This window comes from Caenorhabditis briggsae (assembly GCF_000004555.2).
Source record: "Caenorhabditis briggsae complete genome, chrI, whole genome shotgun sequence".
Classification (NCBI taxonomy): Eukaryota; Metazoa; Nematoda; class Chromadorea; order Rhabditida; family Rhabditidae; genus Caenorhabditis; species Caenorhabditis briggsae.
In genome coordinates, this window is record NC_013489.2 from 8886562 (window position 1) to 8914427 (window position 27866).

Genomic DNA, 27866 nt, shown 5'->3' on the forward strand with positions numbered 1-27866 from the left:
ATTTGGACCCCAAACTTTGGCAAAATGTGGCCTATAGTTTTGTCCAGTTTTCCCCAAAGTTTCAGTCATCATTGGAACACTCTCCGAGTTTTCGCGGAGTTTTTTTTCCTTTTTTGCCGACTCAATAACCCCATAAAAAACTATTTCAATGAAAACATATTTTCTAAACAAACTTCATGTTTGATTTTCAACCAAGTCACTCCAAAAGTTGTTGTTGTTTTCTCTGTTTGGATTCTTTCTCTCTGTGCCTCCCCTCCCTCTCTCAGGCGCACTCCTCGTGCTTGCGCGTTACTCGCCGCAATTCAACAATTCTTTTAAATGAGAATTTCAGAGTTTTCCTCGAAAAACCTTCGCATGTGATAACTGAGTTCTCACTTTAAAATCAAAAAATGGTCGTGCTCACTGCCGATGTTGTCTATAATCGCCTTCAAGACGTAAGTTAATCATAGTCGATATATTCTCAATCGCAAATGTTACAGATCAAAAATCCAACCCAAGAGGCTATTGAGACTATGTCACTATGGATCATGCACTATAAAGACAAAGCATCGATAGACTTGATTGTTGACGGATGGCTCAATTGCTTCAAAACAGGTAATTTAAAAAATAAACATTTTAAATACTCAGTTTTAAAATTTCCAAAGTTTCAGCTGGAACAGATAGTAAGCGAATCGCTTTGTTCTACGTCATGAATGATGTCGTGCAGAAAGCTAAAATAAAACATGCTGACACCATAATTCCAGCTTTTCAGCCAGCTGTGCTCACTGCTGTGGCGACAGGAAGGTAGTGTTTTCATATTGACCGAAAAAAGCAAATTAAAAATTTCTAGAAAGCAAGATAAAGTGAAAGACGTTATGAAGCGATGCATTCAAATTTTCAAAACTCGAGGTGTTTTTTCTTCACAAAGCACAACTGCAATGGAGAATCTTCTCGGTGAGTAATAATAAGCCTTGTTTCTCTAAAGCCCAATTAGCATCGGATGCAGATGAAGGATACGAAGCTGAAGATCAAGCTCTAGAGGTAGATTCCGAGGATTTATTGAAGAGAATTTCAAATTTTGTATCTGTAAGTATTTACCGATCATGATTTGTATTAAAAATTTCCATTTGTCAGGCACGAAACGTAATCAGTGACATGATGAAATTTGTGAACGAGGGAGATTTCGATTACAAGGAGAAGTGCAAAAGTGGAATAAAAGACCGTGAAGAAGGCGCTCATATTCTACAAGAAGTACATGAAGCTATTGATACCATGGTACAAGTGAGTGTGGTACTTGATTAATAGATGCTGAAATACTTCAATGATAATTGTAAAATACAAAAATATTTTTCCGAACTTCGGATATATAAAAATTCAATTTCAGGTGCGCCATTCCATGGAAGACCAAAAAAAGAAGATGATGGCTCTATCGGAAACTTTAGAACTTGCAAAGCGTGTCTTCCTACACCAGAAACGAGAAGTGCTCGTAGTCGAGGAAGCGTATATCAACTTCCGTGATGGAATCAAAGCGGTCCATTCTGATCTAGTTGAAATGGAGGAAAAAGGTGTCTATCCTGGTGTTTTATCTCCACAAGAAGAAGACAATCATCTCCTATATTCGAGTAAGTTTATTTCAGAAAAATATTAATTGAACATTTCTATAATCATCGAACGCAACCAGTTTCAGATCGTCAGCAAGGTGGTTGGGGGGACAATCGTAATCAAGTAGATATGGAAATGGATGATGACGAGCGACCACAAGCTCCTATGATGAAACCTCATTTGCAAGCACTCGTTGGAATATCATCTCAGCCTTCTCTCCAATCTAGAATCATGCAGTTGGGACTCCAAAAGATAGCCGATGGCGATGAGGATATGTTCCACCAGCAGACTATGGCCGCTCCCAGCGAAGAGTCGATGAATAAAGCTTCAACAACTTTTCAAGATCGGAATCTGTCTGCACCATCAGCTCCAATCAACATTAATCAATTCTCTGTGGTATGTTTCTTTCTTTTTTCTACACGACTATCAAATAATCTTTGTACTCGAAAAATTATTTCCTTTTCAGCCGCCACCAGCTATACCGTCAAATGTACCAGATCCGAGACTGCGGGCTGGCACTGAAGGTCCTTCTCAATATGCTCTAGCTCTTCAACAACACGGTCTTCCGCCACTGGCTCAGCACACTGAGAAGAAAGCTCCGCCTCATGCGGTCGCTCCTGCTTATCAACCTCCATTTGATCAAGCCCAACGCGATCCAAGATGTAAGAATACTTTGTTGTTTTTTTTCCAAATTTCAATCTTTATAGTTCCACAACACAATCAACCACCGCCGACCCAGCTCGTACAAATTCCACAACCGTCAGCTGTCGGGTACCAGGCACAGTTTGAGCAGAGAGATCCGAGAATTTCTCATCAGACAGGGCAACAAGTCTATCCACATTCATTCGATGGTATTTTGATTATATTCCTTCAAAAAAAAAATAAAAGAAATTTTTTCAGCTCAAAAACCGCCACTCAAATCTCCAACGGTGCAAACTGGACCGTATCAGGCGAGATTCGAGTCCTCACAAAGTCAGTTCCATCTCGGTATTCACAGTATATACGTACTTCCTTACAGTTTCCCCTCAAGTTATGACCCAATCGCAAATGAACCAGTATCATCAACAGTCGTTGGCTGGAGCATACAATAGACCACCACCACCTCAACCACATCTTCAGCAGCAACAACAACAACACCAGATTCATCAGCAACCTCAACGAGGATATACAGATTATCACTCTGGTGGCGGTGGTAATATATTTGCTGAGAACTTTTTTGTCTTAACCGTTCCCAGTTAAAGATCGCAGAGAAGACCGATTCAATAGGCGTGATGATCGTGGGCGCAACAAATATGACGACCGTAGAAATCATGACTATGATGATCGCAGAAAGTCAGCTCCGTATCCAAGAGGTGGTGGTGATCGGTGGAAAAACGGTGGAGGCTCGTATAATGACCGGTAAGTGTACCACTACAAAAAATATTATTTTCAATTCTTTTGTAGTGGCCGTAACGATCGGGACTGGAGAGGTGGAAGTCGCGGAGGTGGTTATGACAACAGATACTAGGGTTGCATAGCTTTCATTTTTGTCAAATTTCTGCATATATTCTCATTTTGTCAAGTTGATTCATTTTCCACTATTATATGGCCTTTGAATTTCCCTGCGAGCCTGTAACTAGGTGTTGATGTTCCTCCTTGCTTTTACTATAGCTTCCAAATCTCTATTTCTTATGATTCTCACCAAAAAGATTCCTTAATTTCTCCAACCAATTCAATTGATTCCCTTTGTTTCTGTTTCTACCTCGATACCTTGATGAAAATGTTTCTACTTTGCTTAACTTTGGTCACAAAGGGGTCTCTCATCATCCATAATAAAAAAATTTATTGATTCCTGTAACTGTAATTTTCAGAACCAAGTTTTTTCAGAACGATTCCGTGAAACTAATCGGAAATGTACCTGTAAATTTCTGAATAATTGATGATTTTAAAAATTTGAATTCCTTTGAAGCCTCATGAACGGTGACACAACAACAGAAGGATACGAAGTGGAGAGATGTGGAGAAAGTGAAGCAATTGATGAAGAATCAACGGTTGGAAATATTTGCGACTTTTTTATATTCAGCTAGACAAACAACTTGTTATTGGTGTTCATTTTCAGTTTTCAGGTGTCTCCTGATGCCGAGGATCCTCTACAAATTTTTCGTATGCCAAAGAAGATGAAATTAGCCGATAATGTGAAAAATTCCGATGAAATAATTTCAAAAAATCAGCGATTTTGGAGAGAAACTCTTCAAAACCAAAAGATTACCAAAGTCTTGGCACCAATGGTGGATCAAAGGTGATTTGTATGTTCATTCTTACATTGAAACCAAAAATTTTTTCAGTGAACTGGCATTTCGGTTATTCACACGAAAGTATGGTGCACAGTTGACATTCACTCCCATGATCCATGCTCATTTATTTGTCAACGATGGAACATATCGCAGGAATGCATTGGCTTTAGTGAAAGCTGATAGACCGCTCGTTGTACAAGTGAGCAGTTCTATAGAAATGGATTTTAAGACTAATTTTTTTTCAGTTTTGTGCGAACAAAGTGGACACTTTTCTAGCTGCTTGCCGTCTTGTTGAAGACGTTTGTGATGGAGTAGATCTGAATTTGGGATGTCCGCAAATGGTTGCGAAGCGAGGTCGATATGGTTCTTGGCTTCAAGACGAAGTAGATTTGATTTGTGAAATGGTGTCAGCTGTAAGGGATTACTGTAAGATTCCGGTTTCCTGTAAAATACGCGTAAGGGATGATCGTCAAGAAACAATCAGCTACGCTACACGATTAGTTGATGCTGGAGCTACTATGTTGACAGTTCATGGTCGCACGAGAGATATGAAGGGAGCTGAGACGGGCCTGGCCGACTGGACGCGAATCCGAGATGTTGTAGAAGCTGTTGGATCTAGAGTGCCAGTGATGGCGAATGGAAATATTCAGGTTAAATTAGCTAAAGTTCGTATTTTAAAACCATACTTTCAGTTCCCAGGAGACGTTGAAAGATGCATGGAAGCGACGGGAGCAGTTGCAGTGATGTCTGCTGAAGGGCTTCTCTACAACCCACTGATATTTGATGTAAAGAAGAATTTATGCCTGTTCAGTAACTGAAAACTTGTATTTCTAGGATGCTAACGCGCATGTGGAAACATGGAAAATCGCAGCTGAATATCTTGAATATGCTAGGGATTTCCATGCAGGAACAAGCGCGATTCGAGCTCACGTCTTCAGAATTTGTCATCATAGGTAAGTTTGAAAAGAATGCAAAGACTCATTCATGCTTTTTTAGCCTACTAGAGTATGAAGATCTTCGAATGCGTGTTTCTCTGGAGCATCGTGTCGAAGATTTTGAGAATATCGTTGAAGAGTTGGGAAAGAGGGCGAGAGCAGATGCAGAAGCAGGAAAAGAACGAGAAGTTGAAGCAAGAAAGTTATTTGAAAGTATCAGGTTATTCAAGGCATACTGTATAATTTAAATTGTTTTGTAATTTTCATAAATGGACAACTTATGGATGCCATCGAAGTTTCAAAGCAACCTCATTGGATTTCAAAACCCTATTTCCGTTTGAAAGAGGTAAATAAATATCTATCAACTATGAGTTTGGCCCTAAACGTTATTTTTCAGGTTGCCAAAGAATCGATTGTTGGAGAAGGCGAGAAGACGTTCAGAGAAAAACAGAAGGAAAAACTCGCACAAACTGCCAAAGAAATGGGCGTGTCTATGAAGTGAGTAAAAAAGTTAACTTAATGCTACAATGATCTTTGGCAATGATCTGAAAAAAACATTTTTCAGACAAGCTCGTAAAAGAGAACGTCGTCAACTGACAGGAGCTCGGATACTGGAAGCAAAGAAAATCAAATTTCCGCCATGTGCGAGATGTGGTCAGCCAGCTGGACAAGGATGTGTTCATAGCAAGTGCAAGAAATGCTGTAGATATCAATGCAAACATGAACATTTGGACTGTAAAGGTGAGTTCATCAATGAAAACATCCTTCTGATAGTGAGATTTTCAGCTCATCGTTATCTTTTCGCTAATCTGCCATCTGAATCTGTAATCGAGGTCTGATAACTGGAATTTGTCAATTCTTTGTTGCTTGTTTTTCTTGTTTTGTTCATTCGTATAAATTTTTGTTAATGTTTGTTTCGACTCCAAAATTTATCCATGAGAATTAAACAATTTAAAGAAAAACGCGTTATAGAAAATTTAAAATTGAGATTCCTTCGTTTTGGCTAATGACCATTCTCTTCAACAAGTCTCATTATGACACCGAGACGATCCGCGAGATTCTTCTGGAAATTGAAAAGTTCGAGATTATTCATGATCGAAAAACAAACTCACCAAATGATCCAATTGTTTCTTTTTGTACACAATTCCTCCCAAATCATCACACATATTCATATGAGCTCTTTCCGGATCTCCTGGTACTTGGGGTGGTCTATTAGGATTAATTGGAGTCAGGTTCCGTGTCTCATCGCAAAATTCTTGAAGACGAAGAGGGAATCCAGGAGCGAAGCATTCAGGATCGATTGCAATAAAGCATTGCCCCTGGAATTGTCAAAAATGATAAATATATACCTATGTTTAGTTGTTGGGATAGTGAGAGAAAGGTGTAAAGTGTGACAACATGCATACTAGAGATGCTCCCGAAAATCCAAATGCGCATATTATTTATTTTAGTACAAACAAAGAGCTTTAAAGCTAGCTTTGGCAGATAAACGCAGATGGCTGTGACAGAAGGTCCCAAAACGAATACTGTAACTTAAAATATTTTTATTTTTATAATTTAGTTTGGCACAATACTTTTCGTTGAGTTTTCTGTTTATTATCCCAAACAAGTCGAAAAATAAAATTTGTTGCTAGTGAATAAAATGACTGAAACCATTAAAATTGAGAAAAGTAAATTCAAAAAATAAACATATTTCAAGGTTACTGTAGTTTTCGTTGTGGGGCCTTCGGCCACGGTCACATATTAAAATGTACAGTATTCTCTTCACTAGAAGCCCAAACAAACGTCAAATTTGAGCCACTTCATCTGATTTTCTATGTAAAATATCAAAATTTTGTCAACTGATAAAGTATTGATGATATTAGGATCAATAATTTATCAGTTCGAAAAATTTCGATGCCTTTCACAGTAATCGAGATAATTGAGCTGAAAGTTGACAGTTTGGGCGGGCTTCTATTAGAGGGAATACATATACCGTAAACTATACTTGCCCGTTGAGCTCATTTATCTCAATTTATATGAGGTATATCAAAAATCTGCTCACTGATAAAGTGCTTGTCATAATAACATCAACATTATATCGGTGGCCTTCTATTAAAGTGTTAACGGTAATCAATCCGACTCGCTCTCTCGAAAAAGATATTTTGATAGCCTTGATGGTTTCTTTTTCGCTTTCAAGAAGAATTCCTACGATGGGTAAGCGATGCTTGGATCGGGTCTTGTGATTTCTTGGTGATTCCAAAGGTGCCATGCATGCAGACGACTGACGTGATTGTCAGTTGTTGAGTTACACACATACCAATTCAATGGCACTCACCAAATTGGCGCCTTTCTTCGAGTTTTCTATAGTCATCGCCTTTTTGGGGTTATCAGAACTCACCAGATCCGCCGTCTTACTTGTTGTTTGCCATTGGCGAATGTTCTTTCCGAACGCCGAGCCACCCATAATTCCACAAAGAACCTCAACCATCATACACAATCCAGTTCCTACAATCCAAAGATTAAATTTTCTGGGATTAATAATGCTTTTTAGAAAAATTCTACCTTTATATCCTCCGGTGATTTCCGATCCTCCTAATGGTTGAAGACCTCCTCCATCAAGAACTTCCTTTGGATTATGAGTTTCATCTCCATGTTTGTCAGCTCCCCAAGTGCTTGGAATCCAAGTTTCTCCTTTGCGATCAGCCACTTCGATTTTTCCATAGGCAACGGTGGTAGAAGCCATGTCAAGGAAGAATGAATCTCCGTCCATTCCAGGAGCAGCCATACAGATTGGATTGGATCCCAATGATTTCTCCCGCGATCCAGTTGGGAAGACACATGGAGAAGTGTTAGTAAAAGCCATTCCCTAAATGTCGTCTCATTGAAATCAAATTCTTAATTCAGAATGAAAAAGTACCACAAGACCTTGACGGCATGCATATTCAGCATACCATCCAGCTATTCCAAAATGATTCGAGTTACGGCAAACAACCCATCCGATTCCAAACTCTTTTGCCTTCAAAGTCAAACAGTTTTATTGAGTCAATAGGTGTTATGATACCTTTTCAACTGCCAATTGCATACAAAAGTTTCCAACTACAGGTCCCAAAAGATTATTTCCATCAACCCAAGCCGTGCTTCCTTTGGATTTTATCACTTGAGGAGTACCCGTAACAGCTGTTGATTTCATCATTAGGTCATGGACATAAATGTGTAAACGATTGATTCCGTGAGAGTAATGTCCTCTGTAAAGTGTTTTGAATTGTGAAAGAGGATATGAATAGCATACTGTCTACCTGTAATCAGAGCAAAGAAGGGTTTCAGACAATTGTTGGGCATGTTCTCCAACGCATCCAACTTTAGCAAGACATTCCAAAACGAAACAGTCTAGCTGAAAAATATTATTAGTTGTAATAATGTCGAATCATTGCAAAGGAATTTCAAAAACTCGCAAACCCAGATTTTGACGAAAATGTCAGGATAGGTTAAGAATAGCCTATCTAAACACTTCTGAACATTTAAGGCATGGATGAAATTTTCTCAAAAAAAAATATTTTTTTATATTTTTCGAATACCGTAAACCTGTTGTAAAAGGGTCGCTTAACTTTGAGTCAATTTTTCTCGGTTCCTGTCAAAGATATCAAAAAGTTGTCAACTGATAAATTGTTTATCATAATATCACGAGCATTTTATCAGTTAACACATTTTTGGTATTTTGCATAGGAGTCAAGAAAAATTAGCTGAAACTTGTTTTACGGTATTCGAAATTTAGAAAAAATTGGTTTCCGAGAATAAAACTGAAATATGACATTTCATTGAATTCTAAGTTCAAGAACAAATTTCATGTTCTGAAATGCCGTAGAAGTTGAGAAAGTCGACGTTGAAAATTGTTGTTTTGCACTGAAAACGCGCTTTTTGTTACTGAAACTGATATAACTCTGCTGAAACTGGCAATCGGATTCTAACATTTATTTTCAGATGTAGACTATTCTTAACCTATCCTGAAATTTTCATCAAAATCTAGGTTTACAATGTATTGACGTTCCTTGTTAGTTCTATTGGAATTTGTTTCCATTTGCAAGACTATACCGAATATAGCCGGAAATCCAAAGATTTGCAAAAAATCTTCGATTACAATAACCAACCTTTTCTTTTGATATCACAATCTCATCTGTTTCGTTGAACTCTCTTTTCTCTTTAATAGTCATCGTCGTTGGTCAGAAATTGCCTGTCTCTCCACTGAAAAACAAAAGTATAATCAGAGAATATATAAAGACTGAATGAGTATGATCACAAACTTCGAAATCTTTATCAATCACAGTGATCGTAAGACTTTTAGAAGACAGACACAGAAAAGAGAGATGATGAAATGAGATCAGACGGGCCACATATTTTAAAAGGACACAGAATACAGAAAAAAGAAAAGGGTGAGATGATTCAATGATGATAAGGATTCGGATAATCCGACGAGGAGAATGATAGATCTTTGAATTCTTTTAGGTTTGCAATCAGGGTACAAAAGTGATTGATCGTTAAAGTAATTATGTTTTTTCATTTATTGTCGAAATAAAAAAAAGTAGGACCTGAGAATTTGAAAGGCGTAGCTTTTTTTTGATCTACGAAAAAGTGCGGCAAAAACGTAATATTTCAGAGTTTCGCCTCGTTCGAGCTACTTTTGCAATTAAGTTCGGTTTTTCGCTGAAAAACAGATTCTAGAGATGCTAGCGATCATTTTCATACCAAGAAACATAAATTTTGTCCAGAAAATCCCACTAAATTCACAGAAATAAGTTTCGTTTACTACCGTAGTGTTTTTGGGGCAAGGCCTCGAAAATTGACCGGGACGCCGCCCGCGAAATTTTTCAGGTTCCACTTTTTTTCATTCGACAATAAGTTCAGAATATCAACGATGAAGATATATTTCTGGCTTCTAACAAATGAGATAAGAAATTTTCTTTTGGGTAGAAGAAGATATAGGAGATTGATTGAAAGAAAAAATGATACTGCAGAATTCTGTAGCCTTAATTGGATATTGAGACGGTATTTCAATTCGACTAGTGATGAACGAATAATTTGAACATCTACAATACCGAATTGAAAATTTTCCCCATTTTATGATTTCAGTAGAAAATAGTTAACGTCCTGGATTCAGACCTTCCCAACGTGTGAGTCCTTCCAAATTAACTACCATAAACCTGTGATAGAAGATCACCCTACATTTTAAATTTGAGCCGATATGAATATGAAAGCAATTTTATCAGGTGACACATTTTTGATATCTTGCATAGGAATTGAGATAGTTAAGCCCAAACTTGACAGCTCGGGGGCCCTTCTATTACAGGTTTTACGGTATGCTGCCCGTAACCAAATAAAACCTGAAATAATCGAAACTAAAGAAGCATATTTATTTTCGAAAGACATGAATATTTTGTTAGATTACTTCGTACGATAGAGTGACCAACCACAAAAACAGAGCTAGCGTATTTCCTCTAATAGAACACCTAAGATATCCACTTTGACCTCAATTATCTCGTTTCCTGGGAAAGATATGAAAAATGTGACAACTAATAAACTTATGGTGAAATTATCATAGATAATTCATCAGTGACAAAATTTTAATATCTTGCAAAGTAACCAAGATAAATCGACTCAAAGTTGACAAGGCTTACGTTGCCGTAAATGCACTAACCCTATACGAGCTCAGTTATCTTATTTCTTTTTAAAGGTATTAAAATGTTGTCAACTGATAAAATATTGGTGATATTATGTTAAACAATTTTATCAGTTGACAAACTTATGATATCTTATACTGGAATAGAGATAATTGATCTAAAAGTTGACGCTTGGTTCTTTTAGATGAAATACGGTATAATTTTGAAGTAAAAACAAATACAATTTACAATACTTGGGGATAAATTATAATTCATTTTTCTAGACTTCAAAAAATAAATATTTAACAGAAAATTATTTCAAGGCTAAAATAATTCAGAATTTCCGGCAAAGTCTAACTGAAAAACACATTTGACTACGATAAATCTTGAAGACAAAAAACTATAAATCGAATTCCACCGGAAACAGAGAAACCCACTGACGATTTCTTTAGAATTCGTCAAAATACCTTCAAAAGAAAAGAATCGAATGAGTGGTGTGACATAGAACATTATCGAAATAACCCGTACATAGCACAGGTTAACGAGTACGTCATCAGAACGAATACAGAATACAAATGAATAAGACGTTGCGAAGACAAAAAAAAAAGAAAGATAAGATATCAGTGATAAGAAACGATTGAAGAAAAAATTAGGAACGATAAATCAAAAACCCAACCCCGTTTCTGAAAAGTGCAAGATAATTTGTTAACTATTTTTTTTGTACTATTTTCGGACAACAGTTTTCAAATTTGTTATTTTTCAAGGGCCTCGAAAATTTATAAAGAAAAACATTTGCTCGATGCCCTGATGTTGTTTTTATTCGCAGGAGAACTCTCATGCGCCCGGATTGTAGTCTTATGATGCTATTGTTTTTGTTTGTTGTTGCAAAAAAATAGTTTAGAATTTCATTTGATAATTATTTGTTATTCGAGTTGAAAATGCCGAAAAAGTGAAAAATATGAAATGTGTCAATGAGTAGAAAGAAAAAGGTCGAGGGAGTTTTTGAAAGCGTTGGATCCTCGCATTGGGTTGGGGGGACTCTTAAAAGGTGTGTATAACAGAATGCACAAAGATCGACCAGTAGATTGGGGGAAGAAGTGATCAATAAATTAGATATAATACAAGAAGAATTGGAAAATTTAGCACCGTCTTGGGAATGAGAGAAAAATTTCAGAAATACATAAAAAGTGGGGAACACATGTTTTGAAAGAAGTAGAAGTTGAGGAAAGGCAAGATGGAACAACGTAAACCAATTTGAGTATATGTGAATAGGAAACGGGTAAAATTTGAAAATTAAAACTAAAGCCCGGGGGGAAGGAACCGTACAATGAGCATTTTTGAAGTTTTGAGAAGCGATACGGAGAAAGCAATTATTTCCCCTTCTTCTTGCCATTTCCAGGTGTGGCGTCTGATGCCGCTTGTCTTTTGTTCTTCCTGTGGCCTCTTTTAGGTCCACCCATTGCAGATCCGGGATCTGCAGCTGTGTAAGGTGGTGGTGGTTCCAGAACAATCACAGCGGGAGAAGAACTTGAAGCTCCAGGAGGCGGTATAGCAGCTATCAAAGGAATTGGAGGGCCAGCCACGCCGATTGGAGGAGGAACGGCAACTGGAACTTGAGGAGCCACTAGTGGTGGAGCAGATGGACGTGCTGATGGGGTTGTTCTTGAAGTTGGAGCGCCGGCTGAACGTGATTGTCCAGCAACAGCACCCGATGGAGTACTTCCTGCAGCAGCACGATGGCGTTGACGATGTTGACGCTAGAATAGTTAGATATATTTTGCGCAATTATATTTTTCAACTTACGATGAGAGTTCCAGGTCTAGTGAGAGTTTGATAAATATTGAGCGCTGGTGGTTTATTTGGATTTGTGCTAGGTGTGTGAACTGCGCAACACTTTACAAACAACGCCATAATAACTAAGAAACCAATACCACCGACACCGACAGCCCACCAGTTATCCTGAAACATCCATATTTTTTGGAATGTCTTTTGAAATAATTTTCAAACCTGAGCCCATTGAGTCAGTGTCTCTATCGTCTTCTTATCGAATAACAAGTTTTTGAGCCGAGCCAATGGTCCGTTAGCATCAACGCTTCGACATTTTCTGAATATATCACAATATCCTTTGTAGTTGTTACATGGTGATCCAGGATGCAGGATAAGTCCAGGTTTTCCTTTTCTCATATTTTGAAGGAAATTCGTTCGATTTGCAGCAAATTCAGGAAGATGAACAGACGACGTACATTCTAAAATAGAGAAAGTAAAGAAATAGGGCCATGTCATTCGGATACTTACTTCCATCTTTGATACATGCCAAGAAGCACAACTCGTCCGGTTTTCCTTCGGTTAGGAAACAATCTTCGAGTCCGAACATTGCACAGACTGAACCGTTACATTGTCCAGCTGAGCAAACCTTTGTACTATCTTGACAAGGAATACCGTCATGCTTTGGTGGAGATACTGGACATTGAGCACTTCTTCCATCACACGTTTGCAGATTGGAACACTCTGATTCCTGACGACAAATCTTCTCTTCGTTTTTGTTATGAAGCGAGCAATTTTCAGGGTTACAGCAGTATCCTTGAGACGGTGAGCATTGAGCACCTGGTTTCCTTTTGCAAGGCCCTGGTCCACCTGTACCACGTGCTTCGTGCGGAACGCAACACTTGTCACCCATTTGATCACAATCTGCTTGTGAGAATCCACAGTCACATTCCTCTCCTGGCTCATAAATTTGATTTCCACAGAATGCAGATGTTCTCTCTTGGAAGCAGTTTCGTTTTCCATAACCAACTGGGTTCGCGTTTCGAGTTGGATCTACAGGCATTGATTTGAGAACAACGGCAAGAACAGAGGAAATATTTTTGATGGAGCAGGGGGAGAACTTCCCATTGTTCGGTTTGTCTCCAGATGTCGCAGATGCAAACATAATGAAGTTACCATCGGGAAGACCGGGTTGGCATTCTGTAAACGACAATGTTGAGAAGTGTTCGACACCAAAAACAAACCTTACCTGCTGGGAAATCGTGAGGAGATCCAAAATTGTGTCCAATTTCGTGAGCAAGAGTTAGCTGAGAAACTCTAGCTGGGACTCTATTTCCGTAGTTAACAAGAGTGACGATTCCAGTGTTCAATGATCGATAAACCCATCCACGACTGCCTTCGTTGTATCTCTGATGAACTTGACATATTCCACCGGCGGTATCTGGAAATAATGCATGAAGATATATGTTTTTAAGAACATTTTTAGATCTGAAAATTCTTTTCTAGCACAAACTACATTTAAAAAAAATATATATAAACCAACTTACTGAACTGTGGGCTGGCCACCCAAGCCAAACCAAGGGTTCCTCCGACAAAGTCACGGAAAGTGAGAGCATATGCAAGACAGAATGCCGAATGATTTCTTTGAGAGTTCAAGTTCAAAAAGTTGGAGACATCAACATTCTGAAAAATGATTGATAGAATTCCAAAATTCTAAAATACAGTACCTCTTCACAAAACGGATTGTCTGAATCAGTCTTTGCTCTACCACGATCACAACTCTCAGGAGTGTAGATCTAGAAATTGGAATTACCTTTCTTCAAAAGTAATGGGAAAACATACTGAAGTTCTTTGAATCACAAAATGAAGTCCTTTAATTCCGTTGAAGTTGGTTCCTTCGTAAATTTCATTGACTGCTTTGATGTGATTGTAGAACAAACTGACAATCTCCTCTCTCGTTCGGATAGGATCATTATTTCCTTCCTTCATTCTTATGTGCTCATAAAGTTTGTGATCTGCTTGCATATAAAGTGAACACGTCCGCACCGAATAAAGCCCATCCGAGTCCCGAGTTGCTCTTTTCGATCTACCAGACATCGTCATGTAATTTGAGAAGAAATCGGAATTCTCTCCGGAATTCTGAATGCTCGACATTTCACGACGAACACGACTAGAGAGACCACAACCTTGCATTTGCTCGGCAAGGTTTTCAGCGTCTCTTTTTACTCTCCATTTTCGGTGATTAATTTCATCATCTCGAAAAATGATGGAGTGATATTGACTTGGTCGATCGTCTCGTTCGAAATATTTCGCAGCTTTGTCGATTGAATAACGGCTTCCTTCACCAGTCTAAAAAATCGAATATTGTAAATACAGATATCTTTTAAATTAATTACTTGAATGTGTCCCTCGAAAACTCCATCGAATACACTTCCATGAACATGGGAATTTGGATCGTCTGAAAAATTGAATATATACCTACCTGCATAATTCTCTCAATTTTAAATACCTTTCAAATATCCTTCGTAAAGAAAATGACTCGGCTTAACATCGGCAAAACCTCCATCAACATCTGTCACATGATCGTCGTGGAATAATGAGTCATCAATAGGATGTAATTGAACATGGAACGTCCTGAAAATTGAATATTGGTTCAAAAAGCAAAGCTCTCAGGTTCTAATACTCACCGATTGTAAGCATTGAAACGGAAACCAATGGGCTCCTGGTAATGCGATGCAACTGAATCAATTGATCTTTTTCGACGGGAAACCTGAAATACATATTTATTTGAAATGAATGTCATTTGTTTAGAATTCAGCTCAACCAGCCAATTAAAAACAAAACTGCTACCTGATTGGCAACATGTGTTGCCCGATAGTTGAGCGTTTCAAAGCTGTCAATAAAACTGTTCAATCCGTTGGTATTTTCGTATAGAAGACAAAAAATGAATGTGAAATGAAGTTGCAGTCGAAGTCTGCTCATCCTAATCTGTGAACTAGAAGTAATTGAAGCATTCGGTTTTGAAAATTTACCTAAATTAAACCCTCTGGAGAATATCCTATAAATTGTGTGAGCGAGGTTCCCGTATTTGCCCGTCGTTTTCTGCAATACAAAGTATTGAAAATACGGAAAAGGTGATAAGAGATAATAAATATAAGTTGCGCAGAAGGTTTTGGTTGTGTCATTATGATAATTGAGTATTCTTTTTGTAATCAGAACGGTTTGGTGATGTTTGAGCAAAACAACGACTAATTCGGTGAGGAAAAAGGGTGGTTATAACTGTGATGAGTAAAAAATTGGATTAATAATAAATTTCGCAATGGAAAAATTACTTTTCGGTTGAACATGGGGAACAAACTTAAACTGTAGTTTTAAGTTTCAAATGAAATCAATAGAATGCCTTTAGGAGGTACAGGTTAAGCGGAGACGTCTTCTCTCGCTAACCAGAGCGGGGCCGTCGTCTGTGTGACCACCATAATGGCCGACACTCGGAGGGAAAAGGCGGGCGAGATATTGTACGGGAACATGAGGCGTTTAGAGAAAAATACATAGACAGATGGACGGATGGACGGTGAGAGAGTAGGTAAATGAGAGAAGCAGATGAGAAAATGAAAAGATGATTCCCGGGAGGTCCATACCTCGAGGGACGTTCAAAAGAAGCGCCATTTATTTTTTGAAAGTTTCTCTCCGCGGTGAAAAGTTTCGAATGTGCAAGCGGATAAACAACGAACGTCACAACATAGGATATCTAGAGACTGCTACCGTACCTCACATGGAATGTTATAAGGGGATTTTTAAAGAAAAGAAAACATCAACCGGGATATACATTTGAAATTTATTGCGGATGAACAGAAATCCATTGCAGATGTGCCCTACATGTGCATCTTATTTGCCTCAAACTGGATCACCAGTTGGCGGTGGTATTAGTTAGTTCTTAGGTTTTTGACAGGTGTCATTACTTCTCATTTTCCTCCAAATGGAGGTCTTTCTTTGTGAAATGAAACACAAGGCCATCTGCAACGGGTGAAGTGATGTGAAAAATGAACGGAATTTGAGAAAACTATAATAAACGGAACCTGAGAAAAAAAACATAAAATCTCTCCTAAAGCCGCCGATAAATCGAAAGTCTGAACAATGATTTTGAAACATTATGAGAAAGAAGCGGAAATGCATTGAATTTAGCGATTTCTTAAGAATTTCAATTTGCTTCAAATGTAGTTCTAAAAGTTTTTTCTATAAGTTTTTTCTAGATTTTTCGAAAGAGCAGATTAAAGAGGAAGAACCTATAAAGCGCTCTGTACTGTTTGCTCTCTTTTCTCTCGTGTTCTTTTCCTTTTTTCACTGACCTATCTCACAAAACTAACTAGCCTGCTCTTAGGATCTCGGATAGAGAAACAGAGAAATGGTCATTTTCTCGCACTTTTCCTCTTTATTCTCGGCGATGGTGTGGGACAGTGAAATTACAAGTGCAAACTGAATGATTCATCCTTCAAACATTCTCGTTTCGTTTCTTGTCGAGAGAAATGGTTCAAAAAAGGAAGATGACAAGAGAGAAAATGGAATTAGTTTCGAACTCAAGGAAAAGGACATTTTTTCACAAAGTGCAATTGCTTTGAGAAGAGAAGGCTTTTAAGAAAACTCGAGAAACCAATTCTGTGGAAATCATAAGCAAAAATCGGAGGTATAATCTCAAATTTTCGAAAAAATCTGTTTAAAATAAAAATTGTTGCGGCTTCTTCTGCGAACAAAACCGTAGATTTCTTCAAAGGCGCAAGCGCCATCTGCAAACTACTAATGGTCCTGTAGCGCAATTCAAATTATAGGGTTGGGCCTTTAATAAACCTTACGGTTTGGCAAATTGTTATTTTGGACACCAAATTTTCAAAAAGAAATTTGAGTGAGGAAAAGTATTTAAAAGTTTAGATGATTTCCAAAAAAAATTGCTTTATCGGTTGAAATTATTACTATTACAGATTTTCAGTTATTATTGTCGAAATTTGGTTGAATAAAATAGACAAAATTGATATCTTCCCCAACCTAATTAGTTTTTTTATTCGACAGGCAAAATTTAAAAAAAAACTGAATTTTTGCTTTCTCGTTGAATGATTCCATAAAGATTCTACTCTTAACGCAGTTTGACGAAAATGCTGAAGATATCAAATTGGGGGATCTGGTTTGAAATTATCTGGATGGTTGCTTTCAACGCACATAGAAGACGAAATCAATGAAACTGGAGTATAATGATGGGAAGAACGGAAAGGGTTGGCAGTAGTAGAAACAACTCAATTGTCAGAATTCCTTCCTCTCTCTCTCTTTCTCTCTCCTCATTCGCTTTCCCTCCTATTCTTCACGTTCGAGTGGCATCGTACCTCTTCAGGGTGAAAGAGAAAGAGGCTGTTAATTTATTCTCTGTAGAACTCCACTACTTCATGTTATATTTGGGAAAGATTTTGTTAACCCCATAAGGTGGAGATAATATGTACATAAATTTGAAAAATATTGGGGTACTAAAAAGTTTGGAAATCACCATTTTCTTCCGTTTCAGATAACATCAACATGAATCTAAAAGAAATTCTGGGTCATCAATGAACATTGTTTTCATTTCTGAAAGTATGCATCCTCAACAACGGAATGTACTGCCTTTTTACGACCACCGACCCACAATTTCATTTTTTATCGCCAAAAACTTTCTCTCATTCACTCCCACTGTCCGGTTTTACCTTTACTACGTACATGAAACTTACGGTCGTTCGACGCAAAACATAGAGAAATTTATTTACTTTTTTCACAAATATTTACAAAAAACCCCATTCATATTCTACAGAATATTTTACAAAAAGTATTTTCAATGCCTGCAATAATTCATGAGAAGAAAGTTTGTTTTATTATTTTCAGTAGCATAACATACCGTTAAACCTGTATTAGAAAGGCCGGCCCTTCAATTAGACAGGGCCCTCGTATTTTTCTGGTCATTTTTTTTCGAAAATCTATAAATTCCACTAAAATTAGCAAAAAATGTTTCAATAATTTTCTGTGAAATAGTGGAATTTTCCGGAATACTTTTTGCTAAAAACATACGGAAGTTTTTAATTTCATGCAATTCAATTTTGAAAAAGGAGGGAGCCTTCTACCAGAGGAGTTCTTTTATTTTCCCAAACCCTCTCTTGGAGAGCTCATTTAATATAATCTATTGAAGGGGTCCTAAAAGGACCTTTTTTACATACAGGTTGTACAGAATCTTTTTTTTTTAAGAAAAAAGTTTTAAATAAAGATTTTATTGGTTCATTAAAAGTTAAATATGACTATTGTCGAATTAAAAAAAGTGGGACCTGGAAAATTTCGCGGCCGGCTTCCCGGTCAATTTTCGAGGCTTTGTCCCAGAAACACTACGGTAGTAAACTAAACTTATTTCTGGGAATTTAGTGGGATTTTCTGAACAAAATTTAGATTTCTTGGTAGGAAAATTATCGCTAACATCTTTAGAATCTGTTTTTCATCGAAAAACCGAACTTAATTGCGAAAGTAGCTCGAACGAGGCAAAAAACTGAAATATTACGTTTTTGCCGCACTTTTACGTAGATCAAAAAAAGCTACGCCTTTCAAACTTTCAGGTCCCATTTTTTTTAATTCGACAATACACATCCCGCACCTCTACCGTAGTCTTATGCATATGTTCAGATCCTGAAATTGGTTGATCCGTAAAGTCAAAAATCTCAACAGCTTCAGCAACCGGGAAAGTAATACATTTCAAAGGATTCATTAGTTCAAGTTCCCTGTAAAAAGTATACTAGGATAATAGTAATAATAGTCATTTTGTACTCTGAACCTGAACAATTGCTTTCTTTTTCTACCCAATTCTCACCCCGGCTGACGCAAAGATTTTAAGACGAAAGGTCATTTGTCCTTGAGCAGCTGTCATAAGATTTTGAAAGACTTATTTCAGTTCCAAAGTCATTTGCTCGTCTTCATCATGGTCATCAGTTAAGTGCAGCCGACCAAAAGGTCACAGGAGATTTCAATGCAGAAAAGGGGCGTGGTTTGGGAGTGAGCTCTTAAATCTCCGAAAAGCTCCAATGAGCCCTCAGTGTTCATTAGCTACTCAGACATACCACTTCTTTTGCTCTCTTTCGAGTTTCGAAATATTATTATATTTCCTGCTGCTGAATAGACACCTATTATTCTTTCAAAAGTCCATCTTCAAATTAGAATTTTAAACTATTTCGAACTCTTTCCAATAGTTAAAGTTTATTATTTTTGGATCCCAGAATGCAAATCTAACTATATTGATCTTGAAACCCAGCTCAAAAAAACATAGTAATATTATCTATAGATTTCTTTGAATCAAGTTTAAGGGTTTCGAGTTTTCAAGTGTTCTAATTTTTGCATTCTTTAAAAATTTGTCTACCGTATTTCCTCTAATAGAAGCCCACCCAAGTCGTCAACATTGAACTCAGTTTTCTCGATCCCTGTGTAAGATATCAACATTTTGTCCTGATAAATTATCTATGATAATATCACCCTCATTTTATCAGTCGACAATTAGTTGACATCTTTCACAGGAATGGAGATAAATCGACTCAAATGTGACAGGGCTTCAGTTGCCATACTAACCCAACGCGACCCTATACTCCCGCTTTGTGATTATCTCAGTTCCTACCAGAGAGATCAAAATGGTGTTAACTGATGAAATCTTTGTGATATTACGATTAAAAAGATGTTATTTAATCTTTTTTATATCTCCCACAGGAATCGAGATAATTGTGCTCGAAGTTGACGACTTGGTTGGGTTTCTATTAAAGGAAATACAGTTTGTAAGCAGTATGTTCCACCAAATAACTTTTATCAGAGTATCTTGGTAAAACTTTGTTTAAACTTTGTTTAACATTTATTACCGAATCTGAAGTGATCTCAATAGCTTACTTCAAACTCCACATACAAACAATAAATGATCAAATTTTGGTCAGGATCACATTCTTTTGATTTTCAAAATATTTTTCCGTATAGTATTGATCAAATTGTCAAGTACACTACCAGCTGACTAAACCTTTCTTCTTTTAGTCTCGATCATCTGTTCTCACCTGCTTCATCATCAGTTGGTACATTACTTTGGGATGTCCCTCCAGAAAGAGATAGAGAGAGAAAAAAAACACGAGTGGTCTGAGATCCGAATGGGTCATTTGAGAAAGCATTTGAGCAATCAGTAAGCGAACTTACTCGAGCAGTTGTCATGTGAAATTTCACGTGGACTTTGCTTTGAGCAGATATATAACAATGGATCTTCGAGTCGATTGGTGACCTTCTTTTAGTCTCGGTTCAGAACCTATCTTGATAGTTTTAATCATACTTCAGAAGAATTAATTTCCGAATTATCAAAATTTCTAAAGTACTTTTAATTCTCTTGTTTTAAAACTACTGTATATTAATCTTCCAATGTTATTCTTTGTAACCCCTACCCTTGTAATTTTTCAGTCTAAAGCATAATCTTTTAAATAGTTTGTCGAGCTTTTGGTTCTGTACAACTTTCCCCTTAAAAAGGGGGGGGGGTAAAGATGAGAAATTCGAAGTTTGATTCCCATAAGCCTCTCTAGGATAAACGTCCTGATCTCCCGTCTTTAATTTAAGGTAGTACTGTTAATCTAAAAATTTAAGCATTTTCTGCATTCCAATTTTCAGGTTCTCATTTCTATTTCATCTGGAAAAAGGTAGTGATCGGAAGCGGAAAAAAATAATCTTAAAAATTGTGATTTCCAAATCTTTCAAATAAGCTAAGAACTCTTTTGCAAAACACAGTGCGAATGAAACAAAATGAGAACCAATTTTATTTTGGTGTGAAGATCTACCGTAATCCTCCAATAAAAAATTCTTATTCAATACCCCTTTTATTTTCCTAGCTCTATTTTCCTCTTTTTTTATCTCCCATCTGAAATTTCTCATCTCTTTAGAATCAGCTGGCATCACATCTAGAGAGGGAATAGTAGACGTCAACGTCTTCTTTTTTGCTATGTTACACATACACACCCTAATCAAAATTTCGCATCTTCTTTCGTTTTTTTCTTCTTCTTCTTCCATCGTATTTCCCACATTTCACTCTTCTTTGTCCCTTTTTGCTTCTTCTTTCAGCCATCACAAAAAGGCATAAAAGACACGAGAGGAATAGAGATGGAAAGTGGAGAAAAAATAGAATTGGAATTCGAGAAAAAAGGGGGAAAGATGCAGGAAAACACGCCTTCTCCACTGCGCACATTTCTCTTTCTGCTTTCGTGTATTTGTCTCTAATTATCGGCAACTCTTCGTCTCATACACTATTTCCTGTCGGGTGCTCTCAAAATGGAAACCGTCGATGTGTCTGCGCTTCCATCTCACATGACACTCTCTTTGTTTCTTTCTCTAAAACTCTCTACACTCGGCTTCTGAGGAGAAAGCTTGTCTAGAAACGACTCGGCCACCAAGTAAAAAGAAGAAGAAAAAGAACTGGCAGCAGCTGATATTGCATCTGTGAAGGTCAATTTTTGACCGACCTCTTCAAGTTTCACTTTCTAATGATGGTGGTTTTCAATTAGAATTCTTGACACAAATCTTTTATTTTCTATTAGTTCTGAAAACTACCATATTGCCCTTCAGAATCGTCTCTCTTGGGACATTCTCAGCTGACCAAAGATGGTTGGACTACTTCTAATGAAAGCTAAAAATAGTTTAGCTAGAAATCCAAATGATAAGGTCTATATTATGTCACTTTCTATATTTTCACCAACTTTCTCCACGATAAAAATCTTGATTCAGATCTAGATAAACAAATTTTAAAAATATTTTTTCCGACCTAAAGGTCTAGAATCCTCTCTCCTCATTATAATTTTTGCTTCGCTTCTTCTCCAATCTATACTTCCAGTTTTCATATCTGCTTCTCCCCCACCTATCTCCTCCCATCAACATGTTTATTTGTTTATTCATTCAGTGTCGAATCAACCATTCGATTTGTTTTTGTTTTCTCTCTTAGACCCTCCTTATACCATCGGAAATGTATGAAGCAAAAAAACACTTGACTTTTCGTGGAGCTCATGTTTTTTCTTCTCTATCTTTGTGTCTCCTTATAGTCTGACAATTCCCTCTCAAACGGAAAAGGCAAATTAAGTGGGAAGAAAGAAAAAGGAGAAAAATCAACGTTTTTTTTCTGAGTTTTCTTAGGATTTCTTCTTTCAAAGTTTTCTCGAACTGGAAATTTTTCACCAATGCTGTGGCATGGCCGGGTGCAGCATTTTTATAGGATTCTTCTGAGATACCATTTCTTTCTGAGACACCATTTTTTTTTCATTGACCATTTCTAGGAATTCGGAGTCATCACTTTGATAATTTTGGAGGTTATAAAACATATCTAGATTGAAAACTTTGCATTCACAGAATTTTTCGGAAATTATTAGTTTTCAGTTATTTGCCGATTTTTGAAGGACACATGTTTTTTCTATTCTTGTACGGAAAATGTAGAAAAGCAGGTGTCTTTTAAAAATCGGCAAACAACAAGAAAACTAGGAACTTCCAAAAAATTCTGTAAATGCAACGTTTTCAATATAGGTCTGTTTTATAACCTCCAACATTGTCAAAGTCATCGGACACTTGACAGCCAAGCTTCAGACTCCTGAAAATAGTTAATATCCACTAAAAACCTCGTTTTTCATATATTTATGGCTGGTACCGTAGGCAGGTACGAACGAATTTTTTGAACCTTTCATTTTGAACCATAGTTTTAAAATCGTAGGACTACTGTATCAATATTATTTCAACACGTTTTCTCCTCTATCATTTTATCAGTCCTTACCTTTCTCTTCTTGAAAGGTACGTACCTTCCCTATAGTGTCAGTCCACCATCCTTATCTTTTAACGATGTTTTCCACTCCCAATGTTTCCGTGTTTATTTACCTCCATTCTTTCATAAATAATGTTCTTCTCCCTTTCCCCCCCCCCCCCCCACTTTCATACTTTAAAAATTTCAGAATCACTTCCCAAACTCGACTACAGTATGCCTTTCATTGGTCGTGATTGGCGAGCACCTGGTGAAACGTGGGTTCGTACTCCACATACAAATGGATGGGAACAGACTAAATTGAGACCGGTGCAGGTGAGAAATCCATGTATTCTGAATTCTTTGGAAAATGAAGCAGCACAGCATGCATTCTTTGTTGTCTCCATGATGTGTACTGAGGTTGCTCCAAGTGTGAGAGTAACATAGAGTTTTGGATCATATTACACAACATATACATGTGCGCATCTGCCCATAAATTTTAGAAAAGAAGAAGGAAAAGTAGGGTTTGCGACAACGATGTGCGAGAGGGGGACAACTTTTTGCACTCTCCGGATTTTGTCCCAAAAAAGATTTTGAATAAGACGGATTATGGAAAAGTTTGTAACACGGAAGAATCAACTTTTTTTGTTTTCAGATTTCGTCAGAACCAATTTTGATTCCTCAAGTGTCTTCTAGTCCAACTCTCGGAAGTAGTTCATCTCCAAAGTTCATTCTCGATTCGGGTTCATCAGCATCTTCAGTTCCGAAATTCAGCCTCTACGATTCTGAACAAAACAGTTCATGTGGATCTCTACCTGGATCCGTCACCGAAAGTGCAGATGACTCTGGTGAGTTTTTGAGGCAACTAATTAAAATGATGATTAAAGTGTAATTCTCTCTTTGGTCATTTATGATCTTTCGGTGATAAGAGAACAGCAGAAAAAAAACAAGACGGCGGATCAGCTGATATTCTTTGAGAGCACACATATGACTGAGTGGCGACTCGACACATGACGTGAGGAGCAGAGCACTTAGAGCAATTGCTCCAAAACGTCACGAAAAATAATTGGTTTCGAACGAGGTTCCAAAGTTACACAAATACACAGGAAAGGCGCGACGGGCTGGAAACGGGCGACATAAATATATGGAAAAAACGTGTTTTCAGTTGATTCTGACCATTTTCAGAAGTCTGGAGCTCGAGCTCCAGACTCGTAAAATTGGTCAAAATGGCAGAAAATCAACCGTCAACTGCCAGCCGCAGCGCCAAGGCGACGACGGTGTTCGCCCGTCCACACCTCTTCAGCGTGCATCTAGCAGTTATCCGATGGATCTGCTTTGTCTGTGTATTTGAAAGTTAGGGCTGAAAAAGAGTTCACTCAAGACTCATTTATTACATTCCTGATGTTAAATCTTTTCTTTCAAGCCTTCACCCATCGATAATTATAATTGAGTGCCCACCCAAAAGAATGAGAGAAACCGAAAAGCATGAAACATTCATTAACAACTTCTTTTCCGCCGATTATGAATAGGAGAGAGACAAAATGTAAAATAGAGAAGCGCAGAAAGTCCATGGACACCTGCGACACCGAACGGATTTATATGTGAGGTGCTATTTAGTAATAACAATTTGTTTTCCACCCTCTCTCTCTCTCTCTCTCTCTCTCTTTCTCTCTCTTTCTCTCTCTCTCTCTCTCTCTCTCTCTCTCTCTCTCTTTCTCTCTCTCTCTCTCTCTCTCTCTCTCTCTCTCTCTTTCTCTCTCTCTCTCTCTCTCTCTCTCTCTCTCTCTCTCTCTTTCTCTCTCTCTCTCTCTCTCTCTCTCTCTCTCTCTCTCTCTCTTTGTCTCCCTAATCCCTTGTTTTGCTTACCTGGCGGAACTGAAATGAGCGTAGATTGACATAGAATTTGTGGTGGATGAAAAGAGGATTGAAAAATGTTTTACGAAAAAAAGAGAAAGGGAGTAATTTTTTAGAAAAAACGAAGAAAAGGGATTTCAGACTCTGCAAATGACAAAGACTGGATTCCACACTGTTTCGTAAAGAGCACATCGAAAGAGTTCATCGGATGCACCAGCATGTCTGAGGCATTCCATCGTTTGGATTTGGCTCGTGCTGTTAACGATGTCCGAAGATTTAATTTCATTTGCAAGGTAGATAATTCAAGAATACATATTTTGAAGTTTTCATTGGGGTAGTCTTATCAAATTCTTTAGAAAGCATGTTTTTAACTGGGACTTCGATCAAAAGTTTTACTGCATTCGAATGTTCAGAAATTTATGTACTTTCCTAATATTATTGCAAAAAAATTTATCATTCCGAAATTTCTGAAAATCCCTGTTCGCCACTTTTCAAGGCAACATTTTCAGTTTCAACGGCGTTTTTCGGATTTCGGGTTTTTGTTTGAATTTTCGCAATAATATAAGTAAAATACATTACTTTACAAACATCTTATATTGTCGGATTAAAAAAAGTGACACCTGAAAATCTCGGAGACGGCGCTCGTGTCGATTTTTTAGGGGGCGGAGCGAAAACGGATACTGTAGGTAACAAATTTATTCATGTGAATTTAGTGGGATTTTCTGAACAAAATTTTGATTTCTTGATATAAAAACGATCGCTAGCATCTCTAGAATCTATTTTTAAGCAAAAAACTAAAATTAAACGCGAAAGTAGCTCGAACGAGCCGAAATTCTGAAATATTACGTTTTTGCCGCACTTTTTCGTAGATCAAAAAAGCTAAAGTTTTCAAATTCTCAGGTGCCACTTTTTTTAATTCGACAATAGCAACAAAAATTTTGGTCGGAGTGCCCTTTTAACTAAAAAACCATTTAGTTACCAATGTAACCAATTTTCGCTTTCAGGTAGTTCAAATTCTAGTCGAAGAAAAGTTGCCAAATCTGTCAGCAACTGCTCGTAAATCACTTTTGGGTATTCTCACTGCCATATGTTTCCGATCATCAAACGAAGATATCAACGTGTCAACTGCTAAAGATCTAGTCAAAAATGTAAGACCTTTTTCAATTTTCCGAATTATTTTTTTCCATTTCAGTTTGGTAACGGGTTAGACAATGTCAATGTATGCGGTTCACCTCAATTGGTTTCTCGTCATCATCAAACGGCTTCATCCCTTCTCGATCTTATTTCTGAAAAGAACATTCGCACAGCTGCAGATGCTGATGATGAAAGTTCTCTCACTTTCTTCGATTTACCAAGAGAGGTTCGTTTTTCAAAATGTTCATTTCATAAAGGAGACTAAAAAGCATTTTTGCCGGGCTGGTCTGCATTCAGAACTTTTAAATTTCAATTACAAAAAATAAAAATGAAAATCTTCAGATTGTCACTCTGATTCTCCGTCGCCTTCCTGATCATCAATCACTTCTGGAAACCGCCCAAGTTCATGAAGCCTTCCAGGAAATCATTGATGGAGAGGACAAACTCTGGAAATCTCTGTGCACTTTCCATTTTCAAGAGTATCAGATCATCAAACAGAAAACTCCAGGAAAATCATGGCGTCAAGCATTCTTTGACCTCAAAAAATACCATGGGTGTCGTGAACTCTACGCAGATCTCATCCATATCTGTTGTCATTGCAAAGCCCTCTTCTGGAAAAGTCTGGGACATCCATGTGTCCGTGAGACAAGTGCTCCATCTGTTAGAGTCACTCCACGACAGTTTGTTGATATGTTGATTTATTTGTAAATATTTCGATTCATCCTGAAGACTATTTTGTTTTTTTTCACTTCTCAAATTGTATAAAACTCCTGAAAAATATCTATATATTTGTTCCCTCACTAAATATCCCGTTTCTCTGATTTCCCCTGTTTTCCCCAACTCATTGTTTTCTGTGTTATTTTTTTTCACTCAAAAACAACTCTCTTAAAAATACATCGAAATCATGCCATTCTTTTTCAGCCAATTCCCGATCCTTTCACTCATTTTTTAGTCATTCTAGTTTCACAATTCTTGTCATTTCTTTTTTTTCCTTTTTTCTACAACTGTAATCTCGCCTGTCTTTGTTTCATTCTCGTCATCGAAATTTTGCCAGTTTCTGAAATTTTTTGCCAGTTATTAGATGAATGTTTTAATCATATTTTTTGACACACGTCGGATTTCATTTTCGAGACAGTATAGAAAACCATCGAAACGATAATCGTATCGGAAAAATGAACATTCAACTTGCTGGTCCAAAAAAAAGAGGTTCAAAAAATAAGTGTGCCGGACCAACATTTGACATATTTTGACTTTTTCAGTGGAGAATAGCGCCTTTGGAGTCATGAAGCTTTATTGCAGAAGTTTTCAACTGCTCTGGAATGTTTTAGTTTTTTTTCAATCTGCTAGTAGGATGAGCTTCCAAAATAATTGATTACCAGACGGTTTACGCCCCTTTGGGGCTAAACCGTCTGGCTCCCGCTCACGGCTCCGCGTCACTTCGAAACCGCGACGTTTCGAAACCGGTCATTTCAAAACTGCGTGACACTTCGAAACCAGTTATTTCGAAACCGGTCGTTTCGAAACCAGTCATTTCGAAACTGCAAAATTTTCACGCTGAAATTTTTTTCTTCAATTTAAGACTTAAAATTTCCAATTTTCAATTTCATTTTTACGTGACTATGTTTTTTTTCGGTTTCGAAATTACCGGTTTCGAAGTGACGCGGAGCCCCGCTTTAGACAACAGCAAAAATAAAAAGAATAGAGCCAGCTGAAATAAAAAATTGAAAAGATCCGCTGACACGCTTTGCGACACGCGACGCTCTTAAGATCCGGCCAACTTCCGACCAACTTCCGACCATAAGAGACGCAGCTGCGTAGACGACTTTCTATCAACTTCTTACCAAAAGCTGACCAAGATCGGAAAAAAAGCCGAACCCCCCTCAACTTCCGACCAGAAGTTACCAATGATATCCAAATG

The 27866-nt window shown here is 37.5% G+C and overlaps 5 protein-coding genes across 5 annotated transcripts; 3 read left to right on the forward strand and 2 right to left on the reverse strand.

The window, feature by feature from the left end:
* Window positions 1-389: 389 nt before the first annotated feature.
* On the forward strand, window positions 390-3088 carry Cbr-cids-2 (the record flags this gene model as incomplete). The annotated part of the gene is made up of 13 exons (XM_045239192.1): window positions 390-434; window positions 480-594; window positions 651-783; window positions 830-933; window positions 965-1065; window positions 1114-1260; window positions 1364-1601; window positions 1667-1977; window positions 2048-2432; window positions 2482-2553; window positions 2600-2773; window positions 2823-2979; window positions 3025-3088. 13 exons carry the CDS (start codon window positions 390-392, stop codon window positions 3086-3088), a joined length of 2046 nt encoding a protein of 681 aa, XP_045094846.1.
* A 445-nt stretch (window positions 3089-3533) lies between these two features.
* Window positions 3534-5628, forward strand: CBG12371 (the record flags this gene model as incomplete). The annotated part of the gene is made up of 11 exons (XM_002639609.1): window positions 3534-3611; window positions 3687-3859; window positions 3906-4053; window positions 4100-4504; window positions 4547-4639; window positions 4689-4807; window positions 4851-5009; window positions 5057-5135; window positions 5187-5287; window positions 5355-5530; window positions 5576-5628. The coding sequence occupies 11 exons, from the start codon at window positions 3534-3536 to the stop codon at window positions 5626-5628; spliced, it is 1584 nt and encodes a 527-aa protein (XP_002639655.1).
* Window positions 5629-5792: 164 nt separating this feature from the next.
* CBG12370 lies at window positions 5793-8979 on the reverse strand (the record flags this gene model as incomplete). Its single annotated transcript, XM_002639608.1, has 8 exons — window positions 5793-5852; window positions 5902-6108; window positions 7170-7276; window positions 7334-7637; window positions 7689-7787; window positions 7833-8016; window positions 8068-8162; window positions 8917-8979. 8 exons carry the CDS (start codon window positions 8977-8979, stop codon window positions 5793-5795), a joined length of 1119 nt encoding a protein of 372 aa, XP_002639654.1.
* Window positions 8980-11792: 2813 nt separating this feature from the next.
* Cbr-sup-17 lies at window positions 11793-15168 on the reverse strand (the record flags this gene model as incomplete). The annotated part of the gene is made up of 12 exons (XM_045239210.1): window positions 11793-12179; window positions 12226-12381; window positions 12430-12668; window positions 12718-13386; window positions 13436-13627; window positions 13734-13869; window positions 13914-13982; window positions 14029-14535; window positions 14583-14644; window positions 14696-14820; window positions 14874-14956; window positions 15031-15168. The coding sequence occupies 12 exons, from the start codon at window positions 15166-15168 to the stop codon at window positions 11793-11795; spliced, it is 2763 nt and encodes a 920-aa protein (XP_045094845.1).
* Window positions 15169-23197: 8029 nt separating this feature from the next.
* Window positions 23198-26656, forward strand: Cbr-mfb-1 (the record flags this gene model as incomplete). Its single annotated transcript, XM_045239216.1, has 6 exons — window positions 23198-23296; window positions 23616-23808; window positions 24956-25107; window positions 25819-25962; window positions 26007-26174; window positions 26291-26656. The coding sequence occupies 6 exons, from the start codon at window positions 23198-23200 to the stop codon at window positions 26654-26656; spliced, it is 1122 nt and encodes a 373-aa protein (XP_045094844.1).
* Window positions 26657-27866: the final 1210 nt, after the last annotated feature.